Source organism: Pundamilia nyererei, unplaced genomic scaffold (genome assembly GCF_000239375.1).
Source record: "Pundamilia nyererei isolate P.nyererei 1_Seehausen unplaced genomic scaffold, PunNye1.0 scaffold00007, whole genome shotgun sequence".
Classification (NCBI taxonomy): Eukaryota; Metazoa; Chordata; class Actinopteri; order Cichliformes; family Cichlidae; genus Pundamilia; species Pundamilia nyererei.
In genome coordinates, this window is record NW_005187408.1 from 598,450 (window position 1) to 615,567 (window position 17,118).

The 17,118-nt window shown below is 41.7% G+C and overlaps 1 protein-coding gene across 4 annotated transcripts; it reads right to left on the bottom strand.

The window, feature by feature from the left end:
- Positions 1 to 702: 702 nt before the first annotated feature.
- On the bottom strand, positions 703 to 14,306 carry tfap2a (transcription factor AP-2 alpha). 4 transcript variants are annotated; one of them, XM_005722436.2, is made up of 7 exons: positions 14,179 to 14,306; positions 9,292 to 9,711; positions 8,043 to 8,094; positions 6,146 to 6,371; positions 5,265 to 5,383; positions 3,433 to 3,574; positions 703 to 2,076 (listed from the first exon to the last, which is right to left on the bottom strand). In XM_005722436.2, exons 1-7 carry the CDS (start codon positions 14,209 to 14,211, stop codon positions 1,788 to 1,790), a joined length of 1,281 nt encoding a protein of 426 aa, XP_005722493.1. In that variant the 5' UTR covers positions 14,212 to 14,306; the 3' UTR covers positions 703 to 1,787. The 4 variants fall into 4 exon arrangements, with proteins under 4 accessions (XP_005722493.1, XP_005722492.1, XP_005722491.1 ...); XM_005722435.2 differs by lacking the exon at positions 14,179 to 14,306 and adding an exon at positions 12,336 to 12,510; XM_005722434.2 differs by lacking the exon at positions 14,179 to 14,306 and adding an exon at positions 11,117 to 11,711.
- Positions 14,307 to 17,118: the final 2,812 nt, after the last annotated feature.

Genomic DNA, 17,118 nt, shown 5'->3' on the forward strand with positions numbered 1-17,118 from the left:
CCTATATACATCTCAGAGGGTTTTAGCTGGAGGGGTGGCGCTGCACACTTCAAACGCGAATATATCCATTGTTGTGAGCCATTTGGCCTGCATAAGATCCTGTGCTCTGAACTAGGGAGTTTAAAGTAAGAATTTTTTTTATTATACTTGAGGGAAACAGTGAGTTCAGCTGCTTATTGCAAGGAGCAATCGTCAGGGGAGACTTAAACTCAATTACTGTAGCCGTTCAGAATAGGGGGGAAAATACCAAGACAAAAAAATCGTGAAGAAGAAAAAAAAACACCCGGGTATATCAAGCAGTGAATAAAAAATTAAAAGATATTAATAAAATCGAGATGAAGCGTATCAAATATTTATTTTTTTCTGGGCAACAAAGGACTATAATACATTGACAGGCATAGGAACTATTGCCAGCACAGGTCTATACAATACAGCTAAAACCGCCTCCAATTTTCGGACATTATCGGACATAACAAGATATCAGGTGGTCCCCAAAAAAAATGTTTTTGAATGTCTTCGAACATTGAAAAAAAGACAATATTCCATTTATTGCTTTTATGCTGCTTCAAGGAGAGAACAAGAGGTGGGAACGTATTTCTGATTGGCACAACACATAAAAGCTCGTATAAAAACGAAAAATAGAAACACACACGCACACACACACACACAAGAACATTTCTCCTCGGGGGTGGTGGGGGTGGGGGCTCACTTATGCTCTGTCTGAAATAAAATTTAAAGAAAAAAACTGAATAAGAATGATATATAGAGAGAAAATTGGAAGTTTATTTCTATTAAATTTGTTCACTTGCTTCAATGTCGCCTCAACATGCTACAAGAGGGCTGAGTTGAAATATCCCAGAGAAATGAAAAATTACCCCAAACTTCTGTTTTTCTAAGAACCATAAAATCACATGAAGAACTAACCGAATATTCAAACCCACTAAAACAGGAGGCACCAGATAAATAAAAAAAAAGAAGTTTCAACAGACGCACCATATTTACAATTCCCATTAAATTACACATAAATAAATATATACATACATGAACACTGATTCCCTTATATAACCGTGAATCGTGTTGAAATTCAAAAAAGTTCAAGTTGGTCGCTTGGACAGAGAGAGAGAGAGAGAGTGAGAGAGAGAGAGACAGAGTCTACAACTGAAGTCATGGCATGGAGATCTGTGGGATTTCTCGTTGTTTTTCAAGTTTACTATTCACAATACTGATAAGAATTCGTCCTCTTTTAGCTTCTTCTTCTTTTTTTCTTTGTCACAATCGTAAAATTGAGATATAGAGGGGTCGCTGGATTTCAGTCCATCCGTTGCAGCTCATAAAAAATAAGGGGAGTACATAAAAAGTCCTCTGGGTGAGGCAATACAGCTTTTCCTCGCCCTGGAGCTGTTCCTCTGCAGCTTTTTTCTCCTCTTTTCTTTCTTTTTTTATTTTTTAAATAACATTTCATATGGTTCAGGTGATGGAAGAAGATTCTTGCGACTTTTCTTTTTTTTTTTTCCCTCCCCCTGCTCCTCAATCCAAAGTGGGATGTAAAAACAAAACAAAACAAAAACAAAAAACATGTAAAACCGCGCAAGATCAGGAAGTGGCACGTTTAACTTTATCAATAATATTTATAAGGTATTTATAATATTTATATTGGATGGTTGGGGGCAGAGGGGCGCCGGGGCGGAAGGGTGTGGGGTCGGTGCAGAAGAAGGGCCCCTGCGTGGGGGGGCCGGTTTGGCCCTCGGTGAAGATGGGATGGAGAGAGAGAGAGAGAAAAAAAAAGATCACTTTCTGTGCTTCTCGTCTTTGTCTCCGCCTTTAGTGCCGTTATCTGAGTGACTGTTGGGGTTGTTGTTGAGGTACATTTTGTCCATGGCTTTGATAGCCTCGGTCAAATAGTTCTGCAGGGCCGTGATGGCCGCGCACAGTGCAGGGGTTCCGAAACCGTGCGAAATTAGACTGAAGTGGGTCAAACAGCTTTGAATTCCCGGTTCAAGAATGGGCTGTGGCCGCGAGTTTCCCAACGGCGAGCGGTCCTGGGACAGCAGGTCTGTGAACTCTTTGCAGACTTGCCTAAAATCAGAGAGACAGGAGGTGTTAATGACCGAGACAAAAAATCCCTGCATGCAAATTTAATGTTTCAATAATACAAGAAAAAGAGGCTAAATTCAAATGGACACAGTGCAAAACGAAATGCCCCCGCGGGAGTGCTGGGTTGTAAATCCTAAACTTGCTTAAAGCGAGTCAAAAGTATCCGGCTGGAGCTTAAAAGAGAAACTTATTTCATCACATTCTCATATCTGCGTGGAAAAATTTGTTGTGTGAGCCCGTGTTTCCTTCGCTTCGTTTCCAAAAATAACATTTGGGGAAAGAAAATGTCCTGGAGCTACAAACAGGTGACAGTTAATCTCTTAGCTGCAATATTTTACTTTAAAATATAAATAATCATTTTTAAAAATCATAATCCACGAGCCAACTACACAAGGAAAGATCTGCTAATATAATGAACTTCTTCTTTTTTTCTTTTTTCTTTTTTTGCAGCGTCAACTCTGAACTTTAGTCGCTGATTATCAAACAGGAAAGACAAAGAAAGAAGAAATGAAGAAAAAAAAGAAATTCCTGCTTTCATCCTTTTATTTTCATCATTTAAAACCAACGATTTAGCAATATATGACATTAAAGTATTAAATACATATATTCCTTTTAGGGGGGCACCAGCATTAAGGGTGGATTTACACAGATACACACACCATATCATGCCACTTGTATATTAACATTTAAAAAAAAGCTTATAATAAGCAGTTATGGCAAACAGCTGTTTGATTATAGCAGCCTATCATCAATATTAAATGCTGCCTCTGCTTTTCTTTGCCCTGTAAGGACTTCCCATGTTTTAGTTAATGCATAAACACCAACAGTGTGCTGGATGAAAACCAGCTATGTGTCAGTGTCACTGAAATCTCACAGTAAACAAAATGCTGCTGCGCGAGTGGATGAGGCGAAAGGCCCATATTGAATAGCGGTATATTTAGCAAGCCTTGTAATTATAATTTATGATAACATATAGAGGCACCTGCTTAAATAATAATAATAAAGGAAAACAAGGAAGTGAATTAAGTCTATAATTAAAACAGGTGAGAAGCGTGAGAAGTTTATTAATTAATTAATTATTAATTAATTGTTACTCGGTAACACTAGCCCGATATGTATGAGGCAAACGCGTTGTTTATTTATTTTATTTTATTTTTTATCATGGTCACGTGTCTGACGTAGCGTACTCTAATTAAAAAATAGAAAATAAAATAATGCAAAATAAATTATTCAGCCTGTGAAAACTGCGTAAAAAAGCAGCACTTTGATCAAATTCTGTGCTGGCACAGAGCGGCATGCATTTGGTGTGACATGGTGAAATGTGATAATAGCACTTACTTCGTGGCCAACAGCATGTTTTTTCTTTGGACTTGTTCGTTTGGGTCGGAATGCTGACGGTTTACATATTCAGCTACTGCCTTGGCTGGAAACTCGGTCTCGCATACATAACCGAAATCCCTGGCAAGATGCACCGCTTCGCCTGAGAACGAAAAGAAATGAGGTTGAATGTGTTTGCCCATAAAGCATGGTTACATCAAGCATAGACAAGTTCACACTCTCTGCCCGAACACAGCGTCCAGTCTGTGCGTTCAGACGGCAGGGTTAAGGCACCTGTGCGTTCCCAACAGCGTCAGTGATGATGCTGCTGCTGATGACGACATAATAATAATAATAATAATAATAATAATAATAATGAAGCTGGCCCTGCGAGCAGTCAGTGCACCCCGTCTTTCCGTCACACCGTGGGAACACTTAAGAGATGGAGGAGAACCTTTAAGTGGAGGTGAAGTATAGACGGAGCGTCATGCTCGACACCATGTCATTGATTACCAATGCCTGCGCATTATTGAAAGTCCAGCACATCACAGCAATTTTAAAAGGCTACACCTAAATCTCACTTTGCCTTTGCAAACTTCACTTATGAGACTTTCTGCTTTAATTCCGTCCCAAGCTCGCCTCTCTTGTTGGTGGATTTTTTTTCCAAGTCTTTGGTTTTAATTTCCTGAAGCAGTTGAGTTTTTACTGCGGGCCTTCCTGCCCATAAGCCTCTGCTCCGGAAGAACGCATGCGCCAATTAGCATCAAAGCTCAAGTCCGGTAAGCTATTTTCCATAAAATGGAGCGGATCGTAAACAATGACAGCACAGAAAACCCACTGTCCCTTCAATAAATAACCGGCTGTCTCAGTCCCCCCCCCACCCTTCTCTGTCATCCACCACCCCAACCCCCCACGTGCCACCACCCTCTTATTACCCACAATCAAACATTTCTCCAGGCTCATTACAATACAGCACCAAATTTCTACGAAACACAATGAATATTGCATTCGGTGCTCCTCTGCAATAATGATTAACGGGGACCAATGAAGCAGCGCAGGCTTTCACCTTTGGAAACCAGCAGCACACCAAATACCACTGCACTGAATAATAAGGTTCAACTCTGCTAGCAGAATGGATTTATCCAGTCGCGCAAAAGGCATCTTTTCTGCGCACAATAATTGACTAATTTATTTTGTAATAGGCCCAAAACATATAGCTCCCAATAGGTCAGCGCCACGCCATTTGCATGCAATAAAAATCCCACCGAAAGCCAAAGCATGGCAAGCTATTAACGAAAGAATTAAGTCACCATTAAAAATCAGCTCTGTACTGTTATATCCAGACTATATTAACGTTTGAAACAATGCAGGGTTAATAAATCAATCGACTTCTCATCCATGAGGTGAAACAGCTCAGCGGTGCCCAATAAACAAGCAGCACTCAATAATTAACTGGACTTCAACACAAATTAATCCAGTGTATAAACTAGGCCAGCCGTGGACCTGCAAGTGTGCTCCTGAAAGCGAAGGCCAACGCTGCAAAACCACTAGAATTACCAGCACCATTCTCACTATATATACATATATGTGTGTGTGTGTGTGTGTGTGTGTGCGTGTGTGTTTCTCTTCTCACACACACTCGCAGACATACACACACACATCCTTCATGCTTTATTACTTGCGAGGCAAAGTCGGTCCACATTACACGGATGAGCGCATATGCTGATTTCCAACACAGAGAAAGAAAGAAAGAAAGAAAGAAAGAGAGAAAGGAGAGAAAAAACCTAGTTTGCAAGCACCTGGTATCGCGGGAGCAACAAGAGTGGGAACGTAATTTACGGTATCCGACTTACCTTCGACTAGTGACGTCAACAAGGTTACGTTGGCTGCCTTGCGTCTGCCCGCAGGTAGATTCAAACCGATTTTATCCAGCTTCTCCCTTAAGCTTCTTCCTCCGTTCTTAGACTTGGCCCTGTGACAGTAACACAAAGTAGAAAAACTCATTGTAGTGTTGCTCATGTGGAGGAATTTGTATAAGGGAGGCTAATATATGAGCAAGAATATTTTCTTTGAATATATATATATAAATAAAGGTAATGATTAATGCATAACTATTAATGATTGACTGTATATATGTTTTGGCTAATTTAACAGTGGTTGTGATTTAAAGTCGGACGTGAACTTCCCCCTCCTCCACATATCTGATAGCTACAAACAATAAATAATACTAAAGGAGCCCCCTCCGCCTTTTTTTCTACCAGCAAATACTGTACAAACTGAATAAATAAAGTCCTACTTAATAGGCAGCGCTATTACTGGCTGTGTGTCTGCAGCACTTCTGTAGACAGTTCACTGGAGACCAATGTTTTCATGTGTAATGCCTTCAGTGGGCCTATAGAGCGGAGCTTGAAACAGACTAGGCCTACATTAATTTGGGAGAGAGAGAAAGAGAGAGAGATACCCAGTACGCTTGGGAAGTTGATATGGAATTTAACAGACCCCCCTGCTTTAAATGCAGGAGCTAGGTGTCATGGTTGGTCGATTTTAATTATTCTTGGTACAGAGGAGAGAGAGAGAGAGAGAGAATGGGAAAGCAAGAGCGAAAGGGAGAGATGCACGCTCGCTGAAAGAAATGATTGGAGTAGAGCGAGTTTCATACGCACGCGCACAAACCCACAGGTAAAGAGGGAGTAGAGAGAGGAGATTTTTTTTTCAGCCTCCCAGTCAAACTCACCTCCTCAGCACCCCGCCCAGCAGAGAGGCGTTGAGGCACTCGGGCGGCGAGAGGCGTCTCTGCACCTCTGCCACCGTGACCTTGTACTTTGATGTGGAGCTGAGAAGGGACAGGCGACCCGGAACTGAGCAGAACACCTCGTTGGGGTTAACCACCCCTCCGAAAAGACCGTCCTTATTTACTGGGATTGCGGAGACGTTGTTGTTCTTGGATAAAGACACTGGACCTATAGCCAGGGAGGAAGAGAGGGAGAGAGAGGGGGGTGGCGGGATGGAGAGAAGGAAGGAGGGAGGGATTGCGGGGTGAGAGAGAAAGAGAGAGAGAGACCGTGCTCAGTGAATTTCATGCAATGCAGAGCCTTAACTAAATGAGAAGGGGGGTGGAGGTTAGGCCCCGGAATTGGAGTTTAGCACAACATGTGTACATGTTCGGTAAGACTGGCAAATAATAATAATAATAATAATAATAATAATAATAATAATAATAATAATAATATATTGCAGAATCAGTAAAATCAGCACTATGAGACCTGATTTCCGTTCAAATATACCTGCCTGAAAGCCAGAATACTTCCGCTCGTCTGTGCTCTTTTGTTTTTTTATTATTTTTATTATTATTATCACTTTAAAAAAACACCACTCAATGACATTATGTAGACAACTATGCAGCAGACAATGAGAAATAAAAGGATGTGTGCGCCCTACACAGCATCTCCGCACAAAGCAACCATAACAACCGAGAGATTCTGTAAAGTCTACCTATTTTGACATATCCTGGGTATCCAGCAAAACACCGTACCCCGTGTGTGATTTCACACTGGGTGGGGGGGATAGTGGGGTAGGGGTGTGTGTGTGTATGTGGAGGGGGGGCTCAGCAGTGCTGGGCTTTACACCGTTTTGGTGTGCAGTAACCGGAGACAAAGGGGACTGTGCGCCTTTGGATAGATCACTTGTGACATTAATGGCTCAAGGGAGCCTAATAGAGACAATAGGAGTTAAACGAACTCTTGAGATTACTAATATAAGAAGCCAATTATCATGTTGATGTGCAGATAGACAGACTAAAAAAGAAAGAATGGTTAAAAAGATTTTAAAAAAAGAAAGAAAGAAAGAAAGAAGTAAAAAACGAAAAAAGGAAGGGAAGAAATGGGGAAGCAAAATCACTCCATATCTTATCCAGCGAGTTCTAATTTGACCTGACAAAACGTTTTTAAACATGGCCACGAAAAGAATGGGACTTCCTCGTGTTGTGTCAAGTAATACAATTCACTGAATTTTAACAGCAAATAAACACGACGGACTGAAGCAGCAGCAGCACAATCCAACAACCTTCACCAAAGTAGCCTAAATATATATTTAAACAATTGCATTTCACCATATTAAACATCCAGCCAAGTGATTTTATTTTTTTCCCAAGCCTAGTTTTGATTCCCCTCACTGAATGACAGACTATCATCCTACACACAGCAGGCCTGTGCTCCATCCAGCGGTACCAACTCCCATTTTAGATTTGACCACGCTACGTGATTGCAGCTATTGGCTTCCTGAAGTGCCAGGATCGTCTATGAGGCCTGTATCTTTGACCATCAATAGCACGCGGGCCTACAAAGCCCACCAGCTCTACTCATCTCCCCGCTGCGCTGAAACGCTGACAGTAAATTCCATCAGCGAGGAAAAAAAAAAGGTGCAGCCAGTTTGACGCACTTGGAAACCATGTAATGAAAAATAGGCTACTGCGTATTAGGATCAGTCAGGCATTACCGCATTGCATCGAGCTCTCTCGAGCAGAATAGTGAATGGCGTTTGTGCGTGTATGCGAGTGTGTGTGTGTGTGTTGCTTAGTGGTGTGCAGCTTGAAGAAACATGCATGGTACTGTATCTCGGAGGAAATTGCTTACCTTTTTTAATTACAGTCTGGTCGGGGATGTGAATTCCTTGATCCTCAACAGGCTATGACACAAATGCAAAAAAAAGTATACGTTTAAGCACAAAGGCAGGAAAGAGAAGGAAAAACCTAATAATGTCAGCCTCGGTCCTGCGTACGTAAACGCACCTCAGGATGCGGTGCAGGAACAAAGCCTGACACAATTAGCAGCCAGAATCACCCAACATGGAGGCTCCCGAGGCCCCATACCTGTTATTATTGTCCATGGTGTTTTCGACCGGTTACACTGATTAGATGAAAAACGCAGACTTAAATAACGAAGCTGTGTCGCCCCATAATCCTGACCTAATTTCGCCTTCAGATTGGCTCTACTCACAAGGAAACTTCTAATCTAGATTGGATAGTAATTACGGCGGCGCTGCCTATTAAAGGCCTATGAACTAATTAGCGAATTATTGGTGTTTGTTTCTGATTTTTTTTGTGTAATGTTCTTATTATAAATGGAGTTTATTGACAAATGTAAAAGCTCGTCCATCACAGACCTTCAGTAAAACGTCTGTCTGAGCTCCGTGCAGCAAAGTAAAATTCTCCTTAATGTGCATGCAGTACACTCTCATGTCATTGTTCTCAAATAAGCGTCGGCTTCGTTTTTTTTATTTTGTTTTAAACAGAGAAATTAAATAAAAAGCAAACGACACGAAAGAAAATGAATCGTGAAAATAGAGATATCTATTATTTTCATGTATTTCATGCCTTTTTACTTTCAGATGTCGAACAAAAGCCATGTGTCGACGAGCAGCATTATGAATGGTTTTTAAAATATATTTCATGACAGAAATAAATTGCAAATCAGTGCTGCTTTGTCTTAAAACACCTTGACGATACTGAAAAAAAATCCACGCATTTATTTGTTTTGTATATTTTAAGAGCTATAATGAGCTCCCCGAACCTAATTTACTGCGTGTCAGTCGTGTTTGTATCAGCGAATATTAATACGATAAACATGATACAGTCACAGCACTGCTATGACTAGTACCTGATTTCTTAAAGGCGGGGTGACAGAACAAATTTCATTATTTATTTAAATAAAAAATACACACACACCCTCACTCTTACAGATAATAGCGGGTTGGCACCCGTGGTGCTCGAACTCTTAATGACAGCATTATTCCTTTTCTTTCTTTCATTTTTTTTCTTTCTATTTTCATTTCTTAAATGGAGTAATTCCACAGAAAGAGAAAGCCAGGTAAACGCTGCCTCACCTGCACGTCTTCTAAAGATTGGTGTATTCCATGGATAGGGATAGAGTCCGACAATCCCGTATCGATGCCGTGGCCGGATGGCAGGAGCACTTCCCTGCGATACTCCCGGCACAACTGGTGGGGCAGGCTGCGGTGCTGATGCAGCAGGCCGCTCTCCTGACCCTGCCTCTGGCCCGGCCAGCCCGGGTGCTGTGGCTGCGGTTGGGCGTGCAGGGAGTTGAGGGAGTATGGGTCGTTGACGTGCGAGTAAGGGTCCTGAGACTGCGGGTAGATGGGCTGGTAGGGTGGGGGAAAGTACGGAGGCTGGAAGTCCGAGTTCGGTGTGTGGGAGAGCGGAGGGGCGCTCGTGTAGGGACTCTGGCCCACGCTGCCCAGCTGAGGTAGCCTGGCTGTCCCATTGCTGGTGCCGTCGTGACGATCCTGGCAGGTAAGGAAAGAAGGAAAAGAGCGTTTTAGCCTGAATACGTTCAAAAGAAAAAGAAAAAGAAAGGACGCGGTCATAAATTAGCGAAACGTCCGTCTATATTTTTACACGTGAATGCTCTGCGGGCATTATCAAATATGCCCCTGAGTGGATGACACGATTAGCTCAAGTGTGGAATCTGTGTTGAATTATTCCAGTTAATTGAGGGAAAGGGATTTTTTAAACAACAAAAAAACAACAACACCCACAACACATCCGCAAAGTTTTGGGAATTGAAAATAACCTGACAGCACATGAGCAAAATAAATAATAATTTTTAAAAAATCCAGAAAATGAAACGGCATTAAATAGGAAAGTCCTGACATTTTTTTAAATTGTTATTTGCAGGACGCTCAGCTGATTTTTCAAGCATGCACGCTTTGGAAAAAAAACTTAAAGTATAAAAAAAAAAGAAGAAGAAAATCTCGTAGGCAAACAAGCAAAGAAAGAAAGTATCTGATAGTGGGAGACTCCAGCAACTTACCATCGGGGAAAAACTGTGCACTAACATCTGTAAGGATTTATGGTGCGACTCAATAATAATAAAAAATGATTATTATAGTAATCAGTTCACAAAAACACGGAGTCTTTGAGGGGCGGGGGGAAGAGCAAAAGGAATTAACCAGCAAAACCCAAAAAAGAAAAAAGAAAAAAAAAGAACAAGGCCCCCGAAAAAACTCTTCTCTCCTGCAAAGATCACGATGGCCCCGGCGATCAGATATGTGCCTCGGTAGCAGGACGATAATCCATCAGAAATAAACGGTTAGATCCCAGCTGCCCTTCATTTGCTTCTAACAATGCAGATATTCGGCGGTGCTGGCCGATCGAGGTTGAAAAGTTTCTCTTGGTAAACCCTCTTTTCCCCCCTGTTCTCCGGGCTTCTATCACAGTGCTACCGTCCCTTCGCTCGAGCTCATATTAGCCCCAAAAAAGAGCCGCTTCTTCGTCTCCCTCTCGGACTCCTACCAGAACGCATTCATTACAATTAATACCACAGGAATACTTAATAACAAGGAAAGAATAGACGGAAATCTGGCGTGAAGCGGAGGACGCAACTCAAGGCAGGAGTCTGCGCTTAAATGACGTCCATTGAAAGGAGGAATCAGTATATCTAATAAGAGATGGGGAGAGAGAGAGGGGGAGTGAGAGAGAAAGAGGGAGTGAGAGAGTGTGCGGAGAGAGGCACACACAAAAAGAGGGACATTCACCTCGTCTGACGAATCAGAGAGAGAGGGAGGAGGAGGAGGGGGGCATTTTAAAAGAGTCCCAGGCCAAAGCGCAAAAGTGAAAGAAAGACAGGAATGGGAAGGGAGGTGGACCACAGACAGGAATGAAGAAGCCAGGGAAGGAAACAATGTGCACCTCTGAACTGGGTGAAAATCCAGCAGACGACGCTATGGGCATTCCAGCCGGCTCATTTCTACCGCTTGTCCCTTTGTTTTCCACCTCAGACTCCGACAGCGAGCTGTCCTCCATGGTTCTCTCTCTCTCTCTCTCTCTCTCTCTGCCTCTCCCGTCTCCGTCGAATTAATCCACCGATCCGTCCTCGACTCCAAAAAACCCAGAGTCACGCCGACTTTAACTTTAACGTTGACCCGGAAAGATGGAGCAAAATAAAATTCCCACAGTGTGAGACAGGGCCGCTGGATCCTGCGCTCTGTAACTTTTGCGCGCGGCTTGAAATAGCTCCACTCCCCTTCCTGCCTAATCATGCACTTTAAAATTACGAAACAGCACTTACTGGGGCCTCGGCTGGACCGCGACTGCAAATGTTATTTATCTGTTTATGTATTTCTTGTTTTTGCCTCGATACCAGCGGAGGAAACGAACCGTTTGTCTGTAAATTAAAAGAATCCATTTAACACGACCGCGGAGGTGCCACTTTCTTTCTTTCTGCTTTTTTGCTTTCTTGCTCCCGTCCTTCTCTATCCTCACAGGACGCGGGCGAAAACACGTCCGACTGGCTTCTCCACTCCTTAAACAAGCCACCGGTATTACTGCCAAACTTCGTCTGTGTCCACAACAACAACAATCACTCAGTGTATGCACTTCACACATACACGCACACGCAGAATTTAACGGCTTCTGCAGTGATAGAAAAACCTGAAGAGTCCAAGAGCTTGTAACTGAAGCGCAAAATGAACCAGGCAGTGCCAGCACTCACACTGCTTTAAAATACTATTTTTTTTTTAATTTAATGCATGGTAAGTGTATATTAATGCTTTAATGTTTTCACGTGCAATATAATTTTTTTGTCATATTTATTTTATTTTTAATGTAAGTTTTAAATTGGAAAATGCTGTGATTTTTATGCAGCCAGACGATATTAAAAGCAGCTTTCTATTATTATTATTATTATTATTATTATTATTATTATTATTATTATTACATTACTTAACAAAAGCCATAAGATGCAGTCTATTCATCTTGCAGTTAAATATGTTCTCTAACAGCTGTCAAAAGAATCTCACAGCTGGATCAAAACAATTTTAAAAAGCAGCCATAAAATAATTACTGAATGTTTAAAAATAATAATAATTTAACAACAACAAATTTAGTAAATTAAAAACGAGCCTCTTACCTCGCAGTCTTCATATTTAATGTTATCAGTTAATTTCCAGAGCATTTTCATGGGTTGTTGAGGTGGATATTGAGTATAGGTATCGCCTTAGCCTTGTTTTCACTCAGTGAATTGTGCTCCCCGCTCAGAAAAACTACTTTTATTGAAGCTGTGGGTTGGTTGTCTGTCTTGCGCTCTGAGGTCTCCCTCTAATGGTGGAAGTGAAGGGCTGGATCAGCTCTGTAATAACACTGGCACCGGGCCTCATTAGCATATCAACAGCCGTTTGATTCCCCCCATCTGCTCACACAACACCAATGGACAGCATTACAGGTGAAGACTAAAAAAGCAACAAGATGCTACACACGGTTATTATTTCTACTGTTCAATGAGGTATGTGTGTGTGTGTGTGTGTTTTTTTTATTGAGAGGAAGGGAGGGTACGGTCATGCATGGGGACCTGCTTGCACCTGGGACACTTTCTACAATCATTTTGATTTCATATTTGGGAGGATGGAAAAGTGCACATCCTAAAGAATCCTTCAAAAATTGTGTATTTTTAACAAATTGTCAAATATATTTTTCTGTGACTTTTTTTGTCTAAACTGAACTCCCTTCTATCCACCTCTTGATAACTTTAAATTTGATGTAAAAACAGCCCATCACACACACCGTGGGGCCAACCCTGATTTTTTTTTGTCTGCAAAAAAAACCAAACCAAAAAAAAAACCTCCCAAAGTGTTATTTTAATCCTATTGAGACCTCGAGAGGCCATTCTTTCAGTGTGATGTTAAAAAGGGTGAGTTATTCAAAGCTGCTCTACAGGTCCACTGGCTACCTGTAAGGTTGGCAGGGCTTGTGAGGGAGTTGAGGAAGGGGGAGGGAGGTGGGGCTGGTGTCAATAATTAACACAACAACGTGGCCTTGTTTCATTTGAATGAGCGGCTGGGGGAGCCTGGCTCTGTCCTGTCGCCGGTTGAGCCTTCACCTCACCAGGTCGTGGGTCAGCAGACATGTCCACGGCGCTTTAAGGCGTTGTCCCCCTTTTAAAAGCCTGTTTGGTATTTTTGGTGGGACGGAGACCCCTCCACCCCCCACTTTTTTTTTCTTTTTCTTTTTTTTGTAACAAACAGTTGTTATTAATGAACGTGGAGCGGCTGTCAACGACAGCAATCCGTGTAAAAGAGACCTGGCCTGCTCGCCTGAAACTGGAGTGTTTCTCTTCCATCAAACATCTCAGGTCTTCTCTTAAATCCCCAACGCATCCACAAGTCGAGGCCATACTTTTGAGTCAAGCCCAGATCGTTTTTTTAAAATGAGACTGTACAGAAAGTCCACTGTGACATGCTCACGCCATGCAAAATTGGAACAGCTGCAAAGCACATGAAAAGTATATCATTGTTATTCTTTGTTTTTGTTTTTTCTACTTGAAAGCCTAACTACGTGGTTCGAGCACGGGCTGTGTTTTCTAATCGCTCCACCTCTAACAAAGCACCTCAAGTCTGTTTCCATACATGTCTAACTTATGATGAAACAAATGTGGATTTCACAGTGTGTCTGAAACGCGCACGATGTCCTTGCAACAAACGATCCATACCTTCAGACATTCAGAATAAAAACAACAACAACAACAAAAATATGGTTAATTCCATATTTCAGGCTATAGCTCCCCGCAAAAGACTCCAAAATATCTCCAGTGTGATCAAATCCAGGAGCCTCTACAGAACTGTGCTGCCTCTCTTTACTACAGGATTTCATAGCGTCCGTGCAGCCTCATCCAACAAGTCGATACTTTGACTGTTTTTATGTATTTTTCCCACCCTTTTTGCAGCCGTTTTCTTTTTCTTAAGGTAAACAATACATACCTGCCATTCCATCATTTTGCCCATAATTGACATTCTTTATCCTCTGCTTCCTTTGGCGGTTTGTTTTGGTCCGATCCGACGGCGCGTCTATTTCATTAAGCCTTCGTTCGCAAAAGTAAACCTTTACCTGGGCCGGAATCGCTTCACCTGGCCATATGTGGAGCCACCTGGCGACGCATGCGCACTGCTCCGGGTGTGGACCGGAGAGTGGCGAGCACCTGGGAAGAAAAAAGAAACAGCTTGTCTGTGTCTGTGTGTCGAATAGGTCTGAGCTGTCACAGTTAATTAGTTTTTAAAACAACAGCGTTCACAAGTGACGAGCTGAAAGTATGGATATTATTTAGGCTATTTAACGTGATTGATGCAGACACAACACACCCCAACAAATACATACATCTGTAATAGTATATTTTTAAAGATCAAGACCATTTCATGTTTTGACAACAAAAAGAGGATTTTATATGATTTTTCATCAAATAATAATTTGGTTTATTGTGCGTGCAAACAGTGTGATTAACTAAGATGTGCTTTTTAAAATAATAATAGTAATAAAGGTTCCATATGAGAAAATATGGGAAACTGCTTGGGACAAAGCGAATGTAAATATATATATAATTATAAAGGTTATATTTGTCTTCACCTGGCATAAAACTAAAAAGGACATATCTGTTAACCTTTCCGTTCCTTTTCTTCTCTGATTTGTCTTGCTTGGTAGAAAACATGAATTGTCAGTGCAAATGAAACTGTGTCAAGTTAAAAAACTTGAAGGTTAACTGCCAACATCATTACACAGAAAGCTACCATACTATTGTGAGAGTCATTATTTATTTATCCACTGTTTATTTCTAATACATACTTATGTAGACCCCTCGGGCCAAGAGCGAATGAGCAACCCCCCCCCCCCCCTCCCCCTCCCCGTGGTACAGACGCACACATGAGAAACGCGCACACACGCAACACAGAAAGCAGAGCAACACGTGCGCTGACGTGGGTGACAATGGCCAAATCTTTTGTCCAAAACCCCTTTCTCCTCTTTGAAGTAATACGCATCACACACACACACGTAGGCAAACTGGCTGCTATGGACGTAGTCGCGGGGGCACTTCGCTGGCAGATAGCGTCATTGATCTACCTTTCACTATATCATGTCACACACATAAGGACAGCGTGTTATAAGTGTTAAGTGTAACACTGGTGCTGGTGGACAAACTTTTAACGGGGGAAGAAAAAATACAATTAATTTTGCTTTAACCCCATTTTTGTTTTTTGTTTTTTGTATTTTTCTAAATTGCAAAATTCCACACGGAGACTATAGATTTTTGTGGCGTTAATATTTTAAACGAGCCTTCATGTTTGACTTCAAAGGCGAACACATTTTAACTGCACACACAATACCTGCAGCTATATAGACCTTACCAGGCCTGGACAAAGGAGAGGAAGGTGGGGAGGGGGAATCAGAAATATTGTTTGGGGCTCTGCGCAAGGGAGGAGTGAAGTTTTAAAGCAGAGCTGTCTGAGAGTAGGTTACTCTTGTTCTGCAGCGGGGTCCCTTTTGAATATCTAGCCGGTCAAGGGCTTAGTTTCAACCAGCAGCACACAGCACCGGGCCTCCGGCAATGTTCCCCAACCGCCAGCTGTGTTTAAAAGGCGATAGCCACGACTGCGCCTCAGGCATCTTGTACATTTTATTATTATCATTATTGTTATTACTATTATTATTAGTTGTTGTAGTAGTAGTAGTGGTAGTAGTATTGCTATAATCATTATTGTTATTATCAAGTGTACCTAAATACACAGACAGATCTTGGTGCGTATTTTACGCGTCCTTCTCTCATTGCTAGAAATGGCAGAAAGACTTCCTCCTTCTTCTTCTTCTCCGTCTTCTTCTTCTTTAAAAAAGGCTGATCAAAGACAGGAGCACTTTTTCCTATCCCCCAAACGTTATGAAGTTATGAAGTTGGTAAATAATTTCGTAGAAATGCTGAGTTTGCAACAAATATTCTTCCCACAGCCACGCTCTAGCTCCTGCTGGATGTGTCCTACTGGCGAAGATCTCCAAGCTTGGTTATATTCATAAAAATTCGTGATTTATTTATCTATTTATATTTTTCAATTGAGACGGTTTCGGGCCCAACGTTAGAAAGGCTGCTCTCTAAACAAGATAACTTGTGTTATAGCGCCACCTTGCTTTTGGATAAGAGCGAGGAAGCGCGGCTGGTGGATTGAAGTCAATATGCAGGTAATTGAAACCAAATGAGAATGTGTGAGCAGGGAGCATTCCAGGAAGTAAATCTGCAGAGCCGATGCCAGTCAGAAACACAGGTGCTTTAAAGGAAAGGCTACATGAAATTGCACGAATTGTGAGGAATACAAACGTTTGCAAATATTACAAACGCATTTCTAACAAGCAATACGCTGAGTGCCTGTGTTCACCTGTGTTTCTTCTTTTAATTTCGTTGTACCTGTGACAATGACAATAAAGTCTCTGATTCTGATTCCGATTAACCTTAATCAGTCTGTCAAGCTTAAACTTGATCATTTTAGTCACCCAACAGAAGACACCATTTTTTTCCGGATGCATGAAAATCAAAGTACATGCCTATTTGAAAAAAAAGCTCTTGTTGTGAGGGGTGTAGTTTGAACTTGAAACACAACCTAATATAATCCTGTGGCGCCATCTAGTGGCCGTCAATTATCATAAAACAGCTCCGAGTGGCGTTGGGGTTACTCAATTGAGTGCATACAGTGGTTGACATGATACGACGACGTTAAGTAAGCAGGACTCGGTTTATTATGGAGAGTACAGGACAATAAATCGTCAGTAGTGATTCCGCAGAGAAAATAGTTTAATAGCTTTTAAGTGTCATCGGTCGTGTTTGTTTGCACCAACATAAACGATAAAAAAAACATAATAATAATAATAATAATAATAATAATAAT

What these genes read in the sequence shown, in the direction of transcription:
- tfap2a (XM_005722434.2), bottom strand. Translation starts at nt 11,230, where the DNA reads ATGGAGGACAGCTCGCTGTCGGAGTCTGAGGTGGAAAACAAAGGGACA. An exon ending in CCAGACTGTAATTAAAAAAG is followed by an intron (nt 6,372 to 8,042) that starts GTAAGCAATTTC and finishes CCCTGGCTATAG; the next exon opens with GTCCAGTGTCTTTATCCAAG. An exon ending in GTTGACGTCACTAGTCGAAG is followed by an intron (nt 3,575 to 5,264) that starts GTAAGTCGGATA and finishes TTTCGTTCTCAG; the next exon opens with GCGAAGCGGTGCATCTTGCC.